Below are 20,851 nucleotides of genomic sequence, written 5' to 3' on the forward strand. Positions count from 1 at the left end.
GCGCAAATTCAACGACGCGATTGGTCAGGGCGCTGACGGCGCCGTGCTTTGTGGCGACCATATTGGGAGGGGCGCGTTCCCATCACAAGCAATGCGTGGACGTTAAAAAATAAGTCGGGCGACGAGTCCTAAGTTTAGAGACCGACTAACCGTAAAACCAAGGAACGTAGAACATTCAAATGTATAAATACTTTACAACCTAGGAAGGCTACATGGGTATATAAAAACAAAGCTCAAATAAACAACTAACCACCACAACAAATGAGTTAACATCTACGTTTTTTCCAGCGTCAACAGGTGTCGGTTTTTTTATGATAATTTGACGATTGTCATATTTCATTCATTTTGTTCGTCGTGTAACAATAGCCCAAACTTGTCAGATGACGTCAGCTTGACAGTTTGGGCTCATTCCCGACGACGACGACGACGTCTTCCAACATGGCCACCGGGTCGCAAGCGACGACACGCGAAAGAAAGGTAAAAGTTGAAAAATCTTCCCTACGACGTTGTCACGAATATGACGTCTACGTGAATCGATGTCGTCACGTGCGGTTTGCCTTCGTCGGTGAACGATTTTTGCAAACTTTGTGATGGGTTTCGCTTGACCACGACTGGCGACGAAGCGAATGCACTTCCGGTATGGGAACCAAAATAAAGGAGACCTCAAGTGCCGTGGAAATCCCCCGAACGAACGAATGAACGCACTCATTCATTGTGTTTATTTTATCTATTATTATTGCCGTTTATTTTGCTAAACGTCCGCTTGACATGTAGCAAATGTCCCCATTGTGGGACTATGACAGGCTTTCTGATTTGGAACTTCAAGATGACGAACTTAATTGGTTCCCAGACAGAGTGTGTAAGGCGAAAAGTGTGTATCCCAAACATTAATTTCCCAAAGGAAACCATTAAAATGAGAATAATCAATTTCGAGGTCCCCATAAAACATAATTTCCCACTTTCTAATTTTCTAAGCCTTAAAACTACACAAAATATACTTATTTTGTGTATAATAAATGTGATATGGTATTGTAATTAAAGAAATAATCTACTGTATAATAAAGTGGTTTTATTTACCTTTGTGATGGTCGTTGTTGGCTTGATGGAAAAGAGTGGCCTGTTTCATCAGCATTAAACACTTGATGAGGAACATAGCCTTCTTCCTCCACCATCTTGAGGAATGATTCCTTGTAAGCTTTGGCAGCTTTATCATCAGAACTGGCTTCCTCACCATGACGAATGACACTGAATCCCTGTACGACGCTTAAAGTTTTCGAACCATCCGTGGCTAGCCTTGAAATCATCAATGGATGACGAACTTCCAGGTTACGTCTGTGTAAGCTCTCAGTCGTACAGGAGTGGTCCATCGATGAGAAGCTTTCTTCAGCCGTCATCTGTACTTTTTGAAGGTGTGTTGGTGTTGAGGTGTTGAGTCTCCCCAATGTACTGCTCTTTACAATTTTCATTCTTACAATGTATTGAATAAACTACATTACTTTGTTTTTCATTTGGTAGCCTATCTTTTGAATGCACTAATTTTTGCCTTAACGTGTTTATCGGTTAAGAAATAAGAAATAAGAATTTCAAACCGATAAACACGTTAAGGCAAAAATTAGTGCATCCAAAAGATAGGCTACCAAGTGAAAAACAAAGTAATGTAGTTTATTCAATACATTGTAAGAATGAAAATTGTAAAGAGCAGTACATTGGGGAGACTCAACAAATTCTCAAAAAAGACTTTATCAACATGGCAGGGATAATACAAGTGGGCCTCAATTGGCAGTACATTTGCATCTAAAAGCTAGCAACCACTCATTTGACGACAATGAGGTTAAAATATTAGCGAAAGAACATAGATGGTTTGAAAGGGGGGTAAAAGAAGCAATTTTCATGAAACAACTAAATCCTTAATTAAACCGGTCTGGTGGGGTGAGGTTCAATTTGGATCGTTCATACAATGGCCTGCTTAAGCAACACAGGTTAGGCAACATTCGTAATGCTGATGAGGTGATACCGGTGGGAGTGGGGCAAATAGGCCAGTCGTTAGTCAGGAATGTAGCAACAATCAGTGGGGCCACAGGCAGTGGTCCTCTGATCCCCCCAACCTGAGAGTAAGGACCTATCATAGCTGTGTCCGGCGCCGCCATGTCTGGACATTAGGGATATATAAATACGACCAGTCAGACTTTAGTTCGCTGACGAAGCCTCTTGGATAGGAGGCGAAACGTCCGAAACCTTCACATTTGTACAGATGACGGCTGAAGAAACCTTTTCATCGATTGGATGTTTAAGAATGTGCATATATAAAATACAGTGGAACCTCGGTTTTCGAGGTTCCACTTCGAAACCTTCGAAACCTTCTCATCGAACTTCCAGGTTGTCTCTTGACGATATCGGAATGAAGTTGCCGTGCTTTCTCTGCGATAATTTTACCTAGTTCCTCATCAATTGTGTTCTGTTTAGCTGGGTTGATAGCATTTTGCATCAAGTGTACAGATGGCTTGTGCGGGTTATTTGTGAAGCCTGATTGATGGGATATTTTAACCTTGCAGTCTACACTCTGCCTTTGAACTATCAATAAAGTTGAAAACTAGTCCAAATTTCACTGTGTTTTCTATCCATTTTCTCACTCTCTGTCGTCTGCCTATCTATTTTAGCTGCCATTTCCTTATTAGGAGAACGGGCTCGTTCACGAACAACATATCACTCATTGTGGCACTCTGTGTGTATCCCGAAAAATAAATCGTATGCCAAGATTAAATTCTCGTAAATTTAACGTTCATAAGCCGAAAAGTTCGATAGCCAAGCAGTCCGTAAGCCGAGGTATCACTGTACTTAAAAAAAAGTAATCAGGGCAGAGAACCAGTTGGATATTCTGATAAACCACATGAGTCAAAATGTATGCTGACCCACGTGCAGTCACACCATATGAACACATGACGCCAAACGCCGGTGAAAGATGTCAAAGGTCACACGACAGACACTTGTGCCCGTTTTTTTTTTTTTTTGTTGTTGCCAGAAATGGAAAATTGACAGCAGTGAAGCCCAAGCCGCCAGAGGAGGCGGCCAACAGCCGGCAGGCAACAACCTGGTACCAGACGCACAACCACCACCACGTGCAGCGCCAACATGGCACCTTCATTGGCTGCGTGTTTGCGCAGGTGGTTCCTTTCCGAGGCGACATTGGCGGTGGCCTGCATCCCGGGAGGAAGCTGGTGTTGGTGGCCATCGTGGACCCGCACCCTGACAAGTAAAAACGGGCGCCTGGGCCTCCTCCGCCGTCCCGGGGTTAAAGGCCAAATCGGCGTTGATGTCCTCTCCCCGCCCTGGCGTCAGATTCTACGTGGCGCTGACGTGTGGTCGCGGCGCGCGGGGCCAGCCGCCGCCTGACGTGGCGCTGGAGGTGTGCGTGCGCTTTGGGGGCCGGCGCCAAGTGCTGCGTCGGGCCTGCGTGGGCGGCGTCTGGGGGCAGGCAGACGGCGCCGTGCCCTTCTTTCCCTTCATCGCCGGGCAGCCCTTTAAGGTAAGGTAGCTAGCTGTTAGCTCTCTAGCTGGCTGGCTTTTAGCTGGCTAGCTGTTGGCTATCTGGCTATTAGCTATTTATTAGCTATCCATTAGCTAGCTGGCTAGCTTTTAGCTGTCTAGCTGGCTGGCTGTAAGCTGTCTAGTTGGCTAGCTGTTGGCTATCTGGCTATCTATTGCCTATTTATTAGCTATTCATTAGCTAGCTGGCAGCTAGCTTGATGGAAGCTGTCGAGCTGGCTAGCTGTTGACTATCTGAGTCTCTATTTGCTATTTATTAGATATCAATTCGCTAGCTGGCTAGCTATTAGCTGTCTAGCAGGCTGGCTGTAAGCTGTCTAGCTGTTGGCTATCAGGCTATCTATTAGCTATTTAGTAGCTATCCATTAGCTAGTTGGCTAGCTATTAGCTGTCTAGCAGGCTGGCTGTAAGCTATCTAGCTGTTGGCTATCTGGCTATCAGCTATTTATTAGAATCAATATCATCTTATCTGTGTCACGTTTTGCGAGGTGGTGATGGCGGGTGCGGATCCCAAAAAGCAGGCAGGAGGGAGCAGGAGGTTGCGTTTGATAAATTTTATTAAAATAAAGGTCAGCAGGAACAAAATGTAAAGCATCAAAATGATCTGAACGGAAAAAAGTATCAAAAGAAAACCAAGTGTAAAAGTCCGCCAAGGTTAAACAAACACATGCACAGCATACAATGCACGCAATTGCAGACAAAGCATGCAACAAACAATGAACCGACACCGGATGGTCGTGCCGGGAGTCCTTTTAAGTGTCACTGATTAAAACGACCAGCATCTGCGAGGCTGCAGGCAGGGCTGACGTCGCTACCCGTTGGTCGCCAATCCGAACGTGGCACTCCGCCACTGATCGCGACGACCAGCACCTGTGCAGGTGCAGGCGGGGCCGACAGCGCCACCCGTTGGTCGCCAACCAGATCATGACAGTCTGGATGTACAATGAGCACATGGACGCTGGTGGACATTATTAAGGTTGACTTAAACTAATATCTGGACGATGGGACGAACAGATTTCAAGGTGCTGTCAAGGTGGAAAGCAACAAACTTACGCGACCGCGGCTAACAGTCACCTCGGGTGAAGCAAACTCTTGTGCTGGCAAGTCCAAGACACTGGCGAGGCTCAAGGCGTCGTAATCATCCGGCACTGGTGACAGCGACGCGTTTAAATGTCCCAGTGTCAGTGATTAGGGGATTGACAGCAGGTGGCGGAGGTCGGGAGCGGCGCCCCCGCCCCAGCTGTCAACTCGCACGTGACAAGTTCGGTGTCATTAGTCACGTGAAAGCATCGAGTAAATAAAGCCTTTGTGTAAAGCTTTGTTGTGAAGGATGGCAGCAATGGTGGACTTAGCATATCGGTACCGGGCCACTAAATCAGACAAACGCACACCTCGTTCGTGTTTCTCAATGATCTCCTTCTTCTCCTCGACTGTAATTTTGTTTTGTGTCTTCTTCGGCTGAACACGAACCTGTGGTAGGGTCTTTTTCGGTCCCATAACAGCAAAAGTATAGTTGCAGGCGATCGCCGTGTGCACTCATAGAAAGGGGGTGTGGAAAGGTAGGCCGGCTGGGGCGCTGTTCGGTCGTGTGCTTTGATGTTCTTCCGCCGAAGATTACTCCGCCAACCGTGGTGGGGCGGTGCTCCGTGTGTATCCCGAAAAGTAGTGCTTAATACAAGGTTTAATTTTCATAAATTTAACGTTCGTAAACCGAAAATTCCGTGAGGCAAAATGTTCGTAAACCGAGGCCCCACTGTAATTTCATCTGTGCTGTATGTCATGCATATTAGCATATTTTACAATAATGCTGACTTTGACTTGACTATTTGACTTATTTGCTATCTATTAGCTAGCTATCTAGCTGGCTACCAATTTGCTATCCATTTGCTATCTATTTGCTATCTAGCTAGCTATCTGTTTGCTATCCATTTGCTATCGGGCTAGTTAGCTATGTAGCTGGCAATCTATTAGCTCAGGGTTGGCCAACCAGTCAGAGACTAAGAGCCACATTTTTACTATGTTACTGCAAAGAGCCACATCAAGATGGCGGCGCGTGAAAACGCAGCGGCTCCCCTCTCTCTCCCGGCAAATTGTCGTTTTTGTGTTTATTATGTTTGTTAAAGTCATTATAAGTGCCTTGCACGCTGGGTCCGAGAGCACAGTTATTTCATCTGTGCTGTATGTCATGCATATGAGCATATTCGACAATAACGCCGACTTTGATCAACATGGCCACACATGAACACTCCATCGCCCCATCCCTCACGCACACAGACCTCTGCTCAGACAGATTTATTATAAGTCTCACCTTTTAAATACTCTTAAATTAATCTTATCCAGGGTGTCGCTGGTGACTTGCCCTCTGGCCTTTAGCAGAGTGGAAAAATGTGTTAAATCTCCCTTTTGAATATGCGCCCTGAACAGCTTCAGTTTGTTGACAAACGCAAACACACTTTGCACCACGTCAGGCAGAATTTTTGACTTACCCTGCAGGGTAAGGTTCAGTTTGACAGCATGTCGACCAAAAAAGCCAGATCCATAATCCACTCGTGGTCCGAGAGCACGGGATAGTCCTTGTCGTTCTCTTCCATCAACAGTTTCACGGCATCCAACAGCTCAAAAAAGCAAGAACGTACTTTGCCTTTTGACAGCCACCTCACAGTGCAGTGCAGCGGCAGATCAACTTGGTCCAGCTCAGCGATGAGATTCTTGAATTGTCTGTGGTGAAGTGCATGACTGCGGATGTAGTTGACGATTTGCATCACAGGCTTCATGACATTCTCTAATTTCAATGATTTAGACACGAGTTGCTCCCTGTAGATGATGCAGTGGAAATTCCAAAACTCAGGAAAGCACCACAAGCCCGTTCACAGGTCCGATCATGGCAGGTGCTCCATCCGTGGCTATTGCAGTCAGTTTCAGTATGGGCAGATTTGCTTTGGCAAATGCAGCCATCATTGTTTCCTTCACATCTATGCCACGGGTTCTGTCTTTTAATGACACAATATCAAGGAGTTATTTGATCACACAATCCTTTGTCACAGACCGTGCAAATATTGCCAACTGAGGCTTGTCTTGTATGTCACAACTTTCATCCAATGCAACACTAAAATACTCACATGCTTGGAGATAAGAGTGCAGCTGTGATTCAATAGCGGTGCTAATGTCTGATATTCCGCGTTCAACATTCTGCTACCATTTGTTTTAGTTTGTCGTTTTCAGGAGACAAGATTTCAACAGTGTCACTGAGGCATTTCTTCATGAACTCCCCTTCGTTGTATGGCTTTTTATACTGTGCAATGTTCCAAGCCAGTTGGTATGATGCAAGCGTTACGGTCTCTGGGTTCTTTGTAAATTTTCGGAAAAAAATATCTGCTTTTCAGTCTGAGTTTTCAAAGTGACCAACTTGTGCTTGCGAAGTTCAGTCCCTTTGGGGAATTCTTTGTCGATGTTCGCGTGGAGTGAGCTGAAGTGGCGCTGAAGATTTGACGCTTTGAAATGCGCCAATGACGCCCGACATATAAGGCAGAATGGCTTGCCCTTACGCTCAACAAAAAAAAATATAAACTCTCCCACTCTGTTAAAAACGTCCTGCGTTCGTCTTCATATTTTCGTTTTGCTGTGCATTTTTTCCCTGCCATTTTGAGAGCGAACTTGACGCAAATGAATTGTTTACGTCGTAAACAATTTGTGTCGAGTCTCTGATTGGTTGGCCACCCGTGGTTTACGACATCAATGATTGATTTTCATCACACGCACATGCGTGTTAACGTCACATGGTCAGCTTGATACCGTAATTTCACGACTATCAGGTGCCCTTAAAAGTCTTAAATTTTCTCCAAAATGTGCAGCGCGAGCTATAGTCACGAAATTACGGTACATAGAGGACTTTTTTTACGCTTGTCATGTGGACGCCCCTTACGAGTCGGCCCCTTAAGAGCCGCATGAAATCAGCCAAAGAGCCGCATGCGGCTCGGGAGCCGCGGGTTGGCCAGGCCTGTATTAGCTATATGGCTATCTAGCTTATTATTATAAGGTCCTTTTTTGGGGGGCGACGGGGACTTGAAGGCTCACTGGCTTGTGTGCGTGCATCCAGATGGAGGTGGAGTGCGAGTCGGGCGGCTTCCGGGTCTTGGTGGATGCCCAGAAGCTTTTTGACTTCCAACACCGCTTGGTGCCTCTGCACCTGGTGGATACGCTGTGGATCAAAGGCAGCGTCCGCATCACCAAGCTGGGCTGACGAGCCGAGCCAGGGGCGCTGTCACCTGGTCCGACCCGCTCTCGCCTGCTCTTCGGGAGACTTGCCATTTGGCTCGCCACCTTGACCTCGGGGGTTGACCTTGGTCGCCTATGCTACGTGGAGGCTACATGTTAGCGTGGTTTCAAGCTCATTCTGGCTGTCGGCGACATTTTACCCCATGAAAAGGGGGAATCCCTTCAGCCCATTACACCCCCCCCCCCCCACAATTTTGGCATCTTTTGCAGCTAAATATTTCCGCCGAGTGGCACCAAAGTAGCTCTGAGAACAATTCATCAGAAGATGAATTATTTTTTTCAATGCAATAAAATAATGTGTCCTTTAATGCTAATCACATTATTGTTTGACCATATTTGGTGTTTTTAGTTTTGGTTTTGTTAGGTTAGAATTGTTACAAGCTAATATTAGTGTCATGGTTTGCGAGGTGGTGATGGCGGATGCGGATCCCAAAAAGCAGGCAGGAGTGAGCAGGAGGTTGTTTGACAAATTGTATTGCAATAAAGGTCAGCAGGAACAAAATGTAAAACATCAAAATGATCTGAACGGAAAAAAGTATCAAAAGAAAACCAAGTGTAAAAGTCCGCCAAGGTTAAACAAACACATGCACAGCATACAATGCATGCAATTGCAGACAAAGCATGCAACAAACAATGAACCGACCCCAGATGGTCGTGCCGGGAGTCCTTTTAAGTGTCACTGATTAAAACGACCAGCACCTGCGAGGCTGCAGGCAGGGCTGACGCGCCACCCGTTGGTTGCCAACCAGATCATGACAATTAGCTTTAACAGTTAATTTTAAAATTGTAAATATTATGAACTGAATTAAATATTTACCTTATTGTGCAACGTTATAACCCAACAATTGGCATGTTCGTTGTGAGAGGGATGGCCAAAGAAGCCGGCAAGTTACTCACAGATGGTTTATTCCTAACAATTTGATCTAATGCAGAATTTTGGGTCTCAGCTCTTTGACACAGAAACTATTCCTGTGTCCTCAAAATCAGTAGATGAGACAAAAGACAGAGAGACTAAGACTGACGAAAAATACAAAAAAGTACAAAAAAAAATTTCGCCTTATGAACATAGTCTTGGCTGACAAACTAGTTTTTGGCGGACAAACCAAACCACATGGCGCCACGGTGGCAGGTGGACTTGAGGAGCCGTCTGTGTGTGTGTGTGTGTGTGTGTGTGTGTGTGTGTGTGTGTGTGTGTGTGTGTGTGTGTGTGTGTGTGTGTGTGTGTGTGTGTGTGTGTGCGTGCGTGCGGGGTTTATCTTGTTACTGTTACTTAAAGGACAACCGACGCCTCCGGACAAGTTGTGTCCATAATTTGTAAAATCACTTCAAATCACTTCTACTGAGTGTATTTTACAAAGATTCCAACGCATATAGCCATATTGTACGTTTTAAGACTTGCGCTGAATATTCATGAAGTCTTGTTTTCGAGTTGATGACGATCCCCTACGTGACGTCACGTTTGGAACACCCCTGACCAAGAAAGCGACACACAATGCATTTTGCGATACTTTGTTTGGTCTGAAAACTTCATGTTGATCCGTGCTGATGGCGAAATTAGAAGGAAAACATAAAGAACGCGATGGTAAATTGTTGTGTGTTGCACCAAGACTACTCGTTGATATTTGCTGACACAAATTCCCAGCAGACAAATCAGCCCATTTCCAACGGAGCTTGGGCGCCATCTTTTGCATTTTCTGGGACACTACATTGCTGTCATTGACGGCTCAAATTGATACGGAAGGACTTCGTTAATCGATTGCAAACATTTATGCTTTCCTCTTCGGAACTATTTGAATCATATTCATAATTGGATTGGATTGGATTTGCCTTTATTAGTCTTGCAGTGGAGAAATTTACATTTCACAGCAGCAAAGTTATGAAAGAAATGAAAGTAGAAAAGCAAAACACAGGAGCTGCTGGAAAGGCAGGATGAGTAACAAGAAAGCATCTTCTCTGAATCTGAACTCCGTGAGCCCATTATTTTGTTTCTTGAGCAAGGCAAGACGACTTGGTGTGACGTCATGAACTGGGGGCGATAAAATCCCCAGTTTCGAGCTGATCGTGGCAGATTTTAGACACTTTAAGTCATTTTTATTGGTGTTTTGCATTTGAGTAAAAATATCAGCCTGTGTTTTGGCTATTTTAGATTCTATAAAACGTTTTTCTGATGTCAGTTAGGAAACAAAAAAATGCTGTCGGTTGTCCTTTAAACATTCTTATATGAGTCTGATATCAACTTTCACCCTTCTACCTCATAGCTCATAGGCCTGTTTGAGGTGATGTCATACTCCCGCCATATATAAGCTGGGTGGGGAGGGCTTCTCTCTCTCTCTCTGGCCTCCTCAACCGACTGACCAATGTCTCTACTGTCAACAAGATTAAAATCCTATTTTTTGTTCAACACCTTGGTTCCTGCTCATTTTATCTTTCACCGTGAAGAGCCATGAACCAGAGAGAATCATCATTTTTAGCCCATCAATAGCTAGCTACCTATCTGGCTATCTATTTGTTATATATTTGCTATCTAGCTAGCTACCTATCTGGCTATCTATTTGTTATATATTTGCTATCTATCTAGCTACCTAGCTAACTATCTATTTGCTATCCATTTTCTATCTATTAGCTAGCAACCTAGCTGGCTATCTATTTGCTATATTTTGCCTATCTGGCTAGATATCTGTGTAGCTGGCAATCTATTAGCTCTATGACTCTCTAGCTAGTTAGCTAACTGTCTATCTGGCGATCTATTAGCTAGCTAGCTAGCTAGCTTTCTATTTATTTGAGTTACTTCCGGGTTAAGTGAACGCTGGCGCGTGTCGCTGCCGCTGCTCACCCACAGAAAAACTGATCTTGTGACTGGAAAGTGACCTTTAGAGTTTTGAAAAGTGCTTATAAATGAAATGGATTATTATTATTATTATTATTAATTATTAATGGCTAGTTCAATCTCTATTTGCTATCTAGCTGCTAGCTAGCTCTCCATATGCTATCTAGCTGGCTAGCTAGCTATTAGCTATTAGCTAGCGAGCTATCTTTCTATTATTTGAGTTACTTTTGGGTTGAGTGAACACTGGCGTGTGTGGTTGCCGCTGCTCACCCACAAAAAAACCGATTCTGTGGCTGTAAAGTGACCTTGAGAGTTTTGAAAGGTGCTTGTAAATGAAATGGATTATTATTATTATTACTATTATTATAACTGCCAGGCGTGCAAAATAAAAGTGGGGCAACATTCCAATGGGAAGGTCATTTCACGCTTTCCACGGCTTTCTCATGTTTACAGACAGATCGAGAAGGGGAATGGACGTGCGGCCTCCAGGTAAAGTGAGACCTCAACTTACGAACACCTTATCTTACGAACGTCAAATTTATGAAAATTAAAACTTGCTATGCTAAGTCAACCATTGCTCCCATTCTCCTGAACAGAGAAGCCATAAAAGGTGCGTCTGTTGCAAAAGGTGTTTCCGTGCTCTCAAAGCGACAGTCTCGGGCAATCGAAGAAGTTGAAAAACTTCTGTTAATTTGGATTCACGAAAAGCATCTATCCGGCGACAGCGTGTGTAAAGCTATTTTATGCGAGACAGCACGGCTAATTCACGCCAGTATCGCCATGCGCCAACCTGGAAGTTCGGCGCTTATTGAGGATTTTAAAGCCAGTAACGGATGGTTCCAGAACATCTGAGGGCAAGGAGGAGAATGCAATGTTGGCAAAGTGCAGGCTTTTACCGAACAGTTCCATCCAGAAAAGACTGTGGCTATGACAATCAACATGATGAACGATAATGTGATGCCTCAGCTTCGTAAGACCTTACAAGTCAGAAAGCAATAGGTGTCAATTAAGAGGTTTTTAATCAGCAAAAATGAGAGAGTCTCCAAAGAAAAAAGAAGAGAAGCCACACCAGAGGTTAAGTTACCAACAGTCCTTGTGGAAGGTGACTCTCCTTCCATAAGCCATCAACGACCATCAAAAAGGTTAATAAAACTTTATTTTACAGCACAGTTTATTTCTTTAATTACAGTCCTCGTGTAATGTGCATCTCTTTCCAAACAGCAATTCCCTTTGACCTCGGGCCTCCAACGCCATTCCATCAAGCCATCAATGACCATCACAAATGTAAATAAAGTGACTTTATGATACAATGCAGTGTATTTCTTTCATTACAATCCAATAGCACATTTATTATACACAGAATAAGGTATGCTGTGTGTCGTTTTAAGGCTTATTTAGTTGAAAAGTATATTTTATGGAAACCCCGGAACGGATTATTCCCATTTTAATGGTTTCCTATGGGAATTTTTTTTAGATACACACTTTTCGCCTTACACACTCTGTCGGGGAACCAATTAAGTTCGTAAGTTGAGGTCGCACTGTATCTCCGAACGGGGACATTTTGGTCTTTGAAAACGCCCTTTAGTGACAAGACTTTTTGGCGACTTCCGCCCTTTCTGACGAGGCGCGCGATGCATGCCGGGACGACGCGAGGCGGGCGGGCCGCCGCCGTCATCGTAGTCATTGGCGACCTCCTTCCTGCTCCCGCTACAGCCGAGCTCTAGCGGCTGGCTCGCACCAACTTGACAAGGGAGCGGGGGAAGGTTCCGCCACTAAGTAGCAGCACCTCCGGCCCCGCGGAGGAGGACTCCGCCCGCCGCGTCATGGAAGCTCCCGGGGAGCGCGTCCAGGTGAAAGTGTTTGAACGGAACCGCCGCCCGCTGTCGGTATGCGCTAGCGCGAGTGCTGGCGAGACTCGGGCTAGCGTCGCGACTAGCATCGCTGCTAGCATCTCGCCTAGTAGCGCGGCTAGCAGCTAACCCGCCCGCTGCCGTTCGACAACGACGCCTCTTGGGGCGGATTCCTTGCCACCGCCGAACCGAGGAGAAGCGGACGAAAGGACGAGCTCGCTGGTCGAACTCTCCGGCCCGTTCGAACGAATTTGTGCTCGAGTGAGTTTGTCGTTCGAGCCGCCACGGCGTGAGCTCGAGCTGGCTCGCTCGCCGGCGGCGGTTCGGAGTGCGGAGGCGATCCCGTCGACAGCCACGCTCGTCGCTTAGCTGCCGGTTTGCTCGCCACTTAGCTCGCCGTTTAGCCTCCCCGCCCCCTCTTGGCACAAGCGGACGTGTCGCCAAACTTTTGGGAAGCCCGAGTTGTCTCGAGCTGTCTAGTCGCCGCCATGGTCGGTGTCGTTAAAGGTTGACCGACCGCTTGCTTGCGTTCAGCTTTCTTGGCGTGAGGCGCCAGCGCCTTTCGTTCCCTCACACGGTACAAAGTGGCGGAAAGTGAAAGGGATCCGCCGGACTTTGCTCAAACCCAAACAAATTAGCCTCGACTTGGCGTGCCAAAGGGCACTCCGGCAGGAGGCCTTGCCGGCTCTTGGTTCGTTTGTCGCGTTGCAAGTATCGAGCTGTGCTTCGTTTGTTCAAGCCATGTTGAGCGAGATGAGCTGCAAAGTCAACATGTCCAACATGGAAGCGGAAGTGGCTCATTTGAAAGGCGCCTGGAAATGAAATCAAGTGTTATTTGCTATCTAACTAGCTCGCTATCCATTTGCTATCTATTAGCTATCTACCTAGCTGGCTATCTATTTGCTATCCATTTGCTATCTATTAGCTGTCTGGCTAGATAGCTATGTAGCTGGCTATCTATTAGTGGTATGGCTGTCTAGCTAGTTAGCTAATTGTCTAACTGGCTATCTATTAGCTATCTATTATCTAGCTAGCTTTCTATCATTTTGAGTTACTTCTGGGTTATTAATTGTTGTCGATTTTGCTAATGTGGTAGCTATTTGCTATCTATTGGCTAGCTGGGTGGCTTTCTCGTTAGCTAGCTCGCTAGCTATCCATTAGCTGTCTGGCTACCTTGCCAGCGGAAAAACATCTGTCTAAACATCTACCTATTTGCTATCTATTAGCTTGCTGGGTGGCCATCTCGCTAGCTCTCTAGCTATCGAGCCATTAGCTGTCTGGCTACCTAGCTAGCTTTCTAGCTAGCTATCAGCTTTGTATTAGCTAGCTTGCTTTCTATCTGTTTATTTGAGTTACTTCCGGGTTGAGTGAACGCTGGCGCATGTGGCTGCCGCTGCTCACCCACAAAAAAACTGATCCTGTGACTGTAAAGTGATCTTGAGAGTTTTGAAAGGCACTTAGAAATGAAATGGAGTGTTATTATGATGATGATTATTATTATTATTATTATTATTATTATGACTATTGGTGAGACATTTTTGGCTGCCCCCCTCCCGTAAAGTATCGTCACGGTTGCTTTCCTGCCTGTTGCCACGGTGACACTGACATAATTTTTGGCCCGCTCGGCAGGTGTAGCAGGACGGACCGGTCGCCATGGAGCCTGACGTCATGCGGCTGTACTCGTCGTCCCCGCCGCCCCTGGACGACGACGGCGAGGAGGACGACGAAGACGACTTCGGCCATTTTGGCGCCTTCGGCGAGCCCCACGCTTCGCCGTCTGAGCTGCTCAACGGCCTGGAGGAGACGCGCCGCCAGGTCAAGGCGAACGGTGCCGGCCCCCCGCCGCTGGTCCCGAGCCGCGACCGCTCGGACGTGAAGATAACCGGTGCCGCGGGCGGCGACGGTGTGGGCGACAGCAAGGTGGTCGCCAACGGATTGGCGGCTTCGGACGTCAAGCCCGGCGCGTGGCCTTTTGCCGGCACTCATGCGGCGGGAGACGTGAATGTCCCGGAGGCGGAGTTTACCCATTTTGCCGCCTTCTCGGACACCGGGCGATGCCCCCGAACGGGCGAGGCGGGCAGGACTGCACCTGACCCCGAGGCCACGCCTCCGACGACTGCGTGTGATGCGCAGCCGGACGCAGAGCGGGACGAGGGTTGCGGCGACGTCAACGCCGTTCGTCTCCAAGGGATCGACGATGGCGGCGTGTCGGTCAACGGCGCGAGCGTTGATGACCTTGTCAACGGTTCGGGCGCCACGGAAACGGAGAGCTCGTTTGACCGTCCGCTGTCTGCGGACGGCCCGGTGGGCGACGACGAGGCCAGCGCGGGCGGCTCGGCGCTGTCGACGCCCCCCCTCCAGGAAGACGGCGCCATGCTGGACGACGAGGAATTTGGGGACTTCGGTGACCCGGCGGCGGCGCCCGACGAGCAACATTTTGGCGACTTTGCGCCCCACTTTGGCGACTCGGACGAAGACGGTGACGGCGGAGCCCCTTCCGCCGGCGCCGGATGGAACGCCTTTGGGGAGGATACGGCGAGCGGGTCGTGGGCGTCTTTCGGGGAGGAGGACAACGCCCAGAAATGTCCCCCCCAATGCCCGGAAATTTCCACTGTGGACGACGACGGCGGCGTTGGGCGCGCGGTGAGCCTGCGCGGTCGGCCATCTTTGCGCTCATATTCTTCAAGCGACCTATATGCTATCTGTTAGTTATCTATTAGCTAGCTATTAGCGGTGTCGCTGGCTATCTCTCCAGCTAGCTAGCTATTAGCAGTCTGGCTGGCTATCGAGATGGCCATCTAGTGTGTTAGCTGTGGAGTTAGGTTCCCGGTTTGTTGACATCATGTTGCTCACTTGACACAGCAAACGAGCTGGCTAGCTAGCTAGCTATTTACTATCTATTAGCTATCTGGCTGGCAAGCTACCTAGCTAGCTATCTATTAGTTATCTATTCGCTAGCTAGCTAACCGTCTACCTATTTAAGTTATTCAACTATCTAGCTAACTATGAGTTATCTATTAGCCAGCTATTAGCTGACTATTAGCGGTGTAGCTGGCTGCCTAGCTATCTAGCTAGCTATTAGCAGTCTGGCTGGCTGGCTATCGAGATGGCCATCTAGTGTGTTAGCTGTGGAGTTAGGTTCCCGGTTTGTTGACATCATGTTGCTCACTTGAGATAGCAAACGAGCTAGCTAGCTATTTACTATCTATTAGCTATCTGGCTGGCTAGCTGTCTAGCTAGCTATATAGTTATCTTTTAGCTAGCTGGCTAGCTATTTATTAGGTATCTATTAGCTAGCTAGCTAACTTTCTAAATATTTGAGTTATTCAACTATCTAGTTAACTACGATTTATCTATTAGCTAGCTAGCTGTCTATTAGTTATCTATTAGCTCGCTAATTCTACCTATTTGAGTTGTTCAACTATCTAGCTAACTATCTATGAGTTATCTATTGGCTATCTAGCTAACTATGAGTTATCTATTAGCTATCTAGCTAGCTATTAGTTATCTATTAGCTAGCTAGCTAACTCTCTACCTGTTAGTTCTTCAACTATCTATGAGGTATCTATTAGCTGGCTAGCTTTCTATCTATTTGAGTTACCTCCGGGTTGAGTGAACGCTGGCGCGTATGGCTGCCGCTGCTCACCCACAGAAAAACGTATCCTGTGACCTTGAGAGTTTTGAAAGGCGCTGAGAAATGAAATGGATTATTATTATTTTGTCTCCCACAGGAAGCGGTGTCCCGTCGAGTGGCCAAGTTGTTGGAGGGCAGCTTCCCGAGGGGCGCTGGACCCCCTGCGGCTGCCGAGGAGCCGGTGGTGTCGCTCCAGACGCTGGTGGAGGCGGGCCGGGACCAGTCGGGCGGGTGAGGCGCCGACGCCCCGCCCGCTTGATGCCCGCTTGACGCCCTTTGTGCTTTGTTTGTGCAGCGTTTGGCGGCGGCTGCGCGACATCCACGAGGCGGTGGGCCTCGGCCACCAGTGGGGGGGCTCCTACTGCAACAAAACGCTGCTGGGCTGCCTCGGCATCGATACCCGCAACATTGTGAGACCCCCCAATTGGATTGAAAGTGGGGGGGGGGGCTTATAATAATAATAATAATAATAATAATTTAATTTATAAGCATTTAATTCAAAGGACACTTTACAGTCACATGATATTTTTTCCGCGGGTGAGCTATGATCTTGAAACTTTGCCGCTTTCAGCTGTTCACGGGTCAGAAGAAGCAGCCGCTCGTCGTGCCCGTCTACGCCGCCAGCCTGGTGAGTCGCAGGCGAGGGGGGACCAGGGGTCTCGGGGGGGGCCTCTTTTCCAATCCAAAATGTCCATCTCCGCAGGGCATGTTGGAGCCCACCAAGGAGCCGGCGAAGCCCGTCTCGGCGGCCGAGATGATCGCTTCCATCGCACAAGCGGGGTCACCGGCGGCGGCTGCGGACGCTGCCGCTGCCCGCCCCTTGGGTGTCGCCGCCCAGGTGGGAAGGCGCGGAGGGGGGCGCGGGCCCAAGGCGGGGGCGTCCGGCGCTGATGCTTGCTTGTGCTTCCTTCCCCGCAGGAGCCCCTCCCGCCCGTCCAGTTTGACTGGAGCAGCAGTGGCCTTACCAACCCTTTGGACGGTAGGTGGCCTGACCGACCGGCTCGCCCGATGGGCGACGACCCGCTTTGGCGTGATAGACTCACCTGACGGGCGCCGTCGACCTCTGGCTTGGGGGCGGGGGGGTTCTAATGAGGCCTTCTTCATCCTTCCTTGCAGTGTCTGAAACTCGTGACAAAAAGGCCTGAGCTAGCTATCTATTAGCTAGCGAGCTTTCTAGCTGAGTTACTTCTGGGTTAAGTGAAGGCCTAGCTAGCTATCTGTTAGCTATCTATTAGCTAGCTAGCTTTCTGTCTGAGTTACTTCTGGGTTAAGTGAAGGCCTAGCTAGCTATCTGTTAGCTATCTATTAGCTAGATAGCTTTCTATCTGAGTTACTTCTGGGTTAAGTGAAGGCCTAGCTAGCTATCTATTAGCTAGCTAGCTTTCTATCTGAGTTACTTGTGGGTTAAGTGAAGGCCTAGCTAGCTATCTGTTAGCTATCTATTAGCTAGCTAGCTTTCTATCTGAGTTACTTCTGGGTTAAGTGAAGGCCTAGCTAGCTATCTGTTAGCTATCTATTAGCTAGCGAGCTTTCTATCGGTTACTTCTGGGTTAAGTGAAGGCCTAGCTAGCTATCTGTTAGCTATCTATTAGCTAGCTAGCTTTCTATCAGTTACTTCTGGGTTAAGTGAAGGCTTAGCTAGCTATCTGTTAGCTATCTATTAGCTAGCGAGCTTTCTATCTGAGTTACTTCTGGGTTAAGTGAAGGCCTAGCGAGCTATCTGTTAGCTATCTATTAGCTAGCTAGCTTTCTGTCTGAGTTACTTCTGGGTTAAGTGAAGGCCTAGCTAGCTATCTGTTAGCTATCTATTAGCTAGCTAGCTTTCTATCAGTTACTTCTGGGTTAAGTGAAGGCTTAGCTAGCTATCTGTTAGCTATCTATTAGCTAGCGAGCTTTCTATCAGTTACTTCTGGGTTAAGTAAAGGCCTAGCTAGCTATCTGTTAGCTATCTATTAGCTAGCTAGCTTTCTGTCTGAGTTACTTCTGGGTTAAGTGAAGGCCTAGCTAGCTATCTGTTAGCTATCTATTAGCTAGATAGCTTTCTATCTGAGTTACTTCTGGGTTAAGTGAAGGCCTAGCTAGCTATCTATTAGCTAGCTAGCTTTCTATCTGAGTTACTTGTGGGTTAAGTGAAGGCCTAGCTAGCTATCTGTTAGCTATCTATTAGCTAGCTAGCTTTCTATCTGAGTTACTTCTGGGTTAAGTGAAGGCCTAGCTAGCTATCTGTTAGCTATCTATTAGCTAGCGAGCTTTCTATCGGTTACTTCTGGGTTAAGTGAAGGCCTAGCTAGCTATCTGTTAGCTATCTATTAGCTAGCTAGCTTTCTATCAGTTACTTCTGGGTTAAGTGAAGGCTTAGCTAGCTATCTGTTAGCTATCTATTAGCTAGCGAGCTTTCTGTCTGAGTTACTTCTGGGTTAAGTGAAGGCCTAGCGAGCTATCTGTTAGCTATCTATTAGCTAGCTAGCTTTCTGTCTGAGTTACTTCTGGGTTAAGTGAAGGCCTAGCTAGCTATCTATTAGCTAGCTAGCTTTCTATCAGTTACTTCTGGGTTAAGTGAAGGCTTAGCTAGCTATCTGTTAGCTATCTATTAGCTAGCGAGCTTTCTATCAGTTACTTCTGGGTTAAGTGAAGGCCTAGCTAGCTATCTGTTAGCTATCTATTAGCTAGCTAGCTTTCTATCAGTTACTTCTGGGTTAAGTGAAGGCTTAGCTAGCTATCTGTTAGCTATCTATTAGCTAGCGAGCTTTCTATCTGAGTAACTTCTGGGTTAAGTGAAGGCATAGCTAGCTATCTGTTAGCTATCTATTAGCTAGCTAACTTTCTAAACTTTCAAAACTCTCAAGGACACTTTACAGTCACAGGATAATGTACATTTATGTTTTGTAGCGTCATAAATTTTGTTAGCGTCTTTTGAATCTTTCTTCTGGGGCTGAGGTTCTGTGCATCTACTTTGGAATTTGATACGCAAATGCACGACCTTATAACACTCAGGGAAAGTCCGGAATCACGAAGCAAGCTTCTGATTGGCTGCCGTGCAGAGTATGCAAATTGCCAAATGAAGCGAAATTCCAAAATTTCCAAATCCAACGAAGATTTTGACATCGGAATACAGTAAAGTCTCGTTATATCGATATTCTCGGGAGTCTGAAAACATATCGATATAACCGGACTATCGATATATCCGATCCTGCGACGTGTAAATTTTCTCCTTGCGTTCATAGAAATAGTATCGTAATAAGCAGTACTATCGATATAACCAGACTTTACTGTAATTAATGCCGATTTTGAAATCTTCATTCAAACGTTTGCTTTTTTCAATAAAGCAAACGTTTAATTTGAAAAAAAAAAACTTTTTTTCTTTCTTGAAAAAGTTGTCGGCCACCCAGGCGGAGACATTTTGTAACTTGAACACCCGACGTAAAAATTGCGCGCCCCGGGCGTCAGGTCAAGCGTTATTTCAGACACTGTTCCTTGCTTCCTTGCAATCTGTGTTTCTTTTCATTTCCTTTTCACTTCCCGCTTTGGCTGGCGGCGGCGTTCCGCCCGCAGCCAGCGGGGGCTCCTTCCTGCTAAACTTGGACTTCTTCGGTCCCGTGGACGACTCGGGCTCGTCCTGCTCGCCCGCCATCCCAGGTCAGCCGCTCTCCGCCCCCCCCTCCCGGGCTGCCGATTTATGACATCCCTCCCGCAGGCGTGGACCCCGAGTGGGTGGAGCTGACGGCGGCCAAGATGGAGACGGGCGGCGCCGGCGGCCGCGTGGTGGACGCCTTCGCCCGCCTCATGTCCACTGTGGACAAGACCAGCACCTCCACCAGGTAGGCCTCCACCGGCCCCCGTGCCCGCGTCTGCTCGCAGCAGTTTAGCAGCCCTAAGATCCGGACCTGCCCCCCCTTAGGAGGACACGAAAGGATGAGAGTCTGAGCTCGGAGGCGGCCGAGGTGATCTGCGGCCTTCCCGACTTGTCCTTCATGACGGCCAAGGTCCTGATGTTCCCCGCCACGCTCATGCCGCTCGCCTCTCAGGCCACGCCGGACTGACGAGTGGCGCGCTCAACGCCCCCACCCCCTGTCACTTTTTTTCCACTTTTTGATTGACAGCTTTGATGACGGCGGCGGACGTAGTGAGGAGGTGTGGCTTTTTCTACAGCACCTTAGCTTGCGCAGTGGTGTGTGTGTGTATATAATCAATGAAGGAACGCTAACGGGGATGATCAATATCCAACCAATCGATCTCTTATCAATCAATGGATTTATTTATGGACTTTATTCGCTCCGCCTCATGCTGACATCGCTCTGAATGTCGCCCTCGGCCGGTTGCCACGTGAGTGTGCGTTTTGGGTTCAAGTTGCTTGTCAATGGAGGGACCAGTGTGCGCGTGCGTGCGTGTGTGTGTGTGTGTGAGCGAGAAATTTGCACAGTCAAGATGTAATGGATGTAAAATAAATCAATCAATCCAAAAGTAGTTCCTATGGAAGAAAAACGCGATGAATAATGACTGGAAATTGTGTGTGTGTGTGTGTGTGCGTGCGCGCGCGCTTGTCCACTTTGGCTTTAATTTCCACCAATTAAAGTCACTTAAGAGGAAATGACGTGATTCGTCTCACACGTTCTTGGCCAACGATGACAACTTTGATGGTCGGTGCGTGTGGCTGCCACTGCTCACCCACAGAAAAACATCTAACAGTGACTATTAAAGGACAACCGACACCATTTTTTTGTT

At 47.3% G+C, this 20,851-nt stretch overlaps 2 protein-coding genes across 5 annotated transcripts; both read left to right on the plus strand.

The window, feature by feature from the left end:
* Positions 1 to 150: 150 nt before the first annotated feature.
* On the plus strand, positions 151 to 12,145 carry LOC148892113 (galectin-related protein-like). 2 transcript variants are annotated; one of them, XM_089006921.1, is made up of 6 exons: positions 151 to 477; positions 3,020 to 3,091; positions 3,162 to 3,250; positions 3,337 to 3,523; positions 11,099 to 11,134; positions 11,867 to 12,145. In XM_089006921.1, the coding sequence occupies exons 1-6, from the start codon at positions 439 to 441 to the stop codon at positions 11,948 to 11,950; spliced, it is 507 nt and encodes a 168-aa protein (XP_088863047.1). In that variant the 5' UTR covers positions 151 to 438; the 3' UTR covers positions 11,951 to 12,145. The 2 variants fall into 2 exon arrangements, with proteins under 2 accessions (XP_088863047.1, XP_088863046.1); XM_089006920.1 differs by lacking the exons at positions 11,099 to 11,134; positions 11,867 to 12,145 and adding an exon at positions 7,640 to 11,049.
* Positions 12,146 to 12,341: 196 nt separating this feature from the next.
* On the plus strand, positions 12,342 to 20,720 carry aftpha (aftiphilin a). 3 transcript variants are annotated; one of them, XM_089006899.1, is made up of 10 exons: positions 12,342 to 12,495; positions 14,125 to 15,138; positions 16,227 to 16,360; positions 16,425 to 16,539; positions 16,701 to 16,757; positions 16,833 to 16,967; positions 17,048 to 17,108; positions 19,682 to 19,765; positions 19,824 to 19,947; positions 20,028 to 20,720. In XM_089006899.1, the coding sequence occupies exons 2-10, from the start codon at positions 14,149 to 14,151 to the stop codon at positions 20,167 to 20,169; spliced, it is 1,842 nt and encodes a 613-aa protein (XP_088863025.1). In that variant the 5' UTR covers positions 12,342 to 12,495; positions 14,125 to 14,148; the 3' UTR covers positions 20,170 to 20,720. The 3 variants fall into 3 exon arrangements, with proteins under 3 accessions (XP_088863025.1, XP_088863028.1, XP_088863026.1); XM_089006900.1 differs by lacking the exon at positions 12,342 to 12,495 and adding an exon at positions 12,518 to 12,756; XM_089006902.1 differs by lacking the exon at positions 19,682 to 19,765 and having other exon boundaries at positions 12,343 to 12,495.
* The last annotated feature ends 131 nt before the right edge of the window (positions 20,721 to 20,851 follow it).

This window comes from Hippocampus bargibanti, linkage group LG10 (assembly GCF_051943395.1).
Source record: "Hippocampus bargibanti isolate YZ-2025 linkage group LG10, ASM5194339v1, whole genome shotgun sequence".
Lineage (NCBI taxonomy): Eukaryota > Metazoa > Chordata > Actinopteri > Syngnathiformes > Syngnathidae > Hippocampus > Hippocampus bargibanti.

Excerpts from the sequence above, each read along its gene's own strand:
- LOC148892113 (XM_089006920.1), top strand. The coding sequence starts at position 439 with ATGGCCACCGGGTCGCAAGCGACGACACGCGAAAGAAAG. Across the intron at positions 478-3,019 it reads CGACGACACGCGAAAGAAAG|AAATGGAAAATTGACAGCAG; the intron begins GTAAAAGTTGAA and ends TGTTGTTGCCAG. Across the intron at positions 3,092-3,161 it reads AGCCGGCAGGCAACAACCTG|GTGGTTCCTTTCCGAGGCGA; the intron begins GTACCAGACGCA and ends GTGTTTGCGCAG.
- aftpha (XM_089006899.1), top strand. The coding sequence starts at position 14,149 with ATGGAGCCTGACGTCATGCGGCTGTACTCGTCGTCCCCGCCGCCCCTG. Across the intron at positions 16,758-16,832 it reads CCGTCTACGCCGCCAGCCTG|GGCATGTTGGAGCCCACCAA; the intron begins GTGAGTCGCAGG and ends CCATCTCCGCAG. Across the intron at positions 16,968-17,047 it reads CCTTGGGTGTCGCCGCCCAG|GAGCCCCTCCCGCCCGTCCA; the intron begins GTGGGAAGGCGC and ends CCTTCCCCGCAG.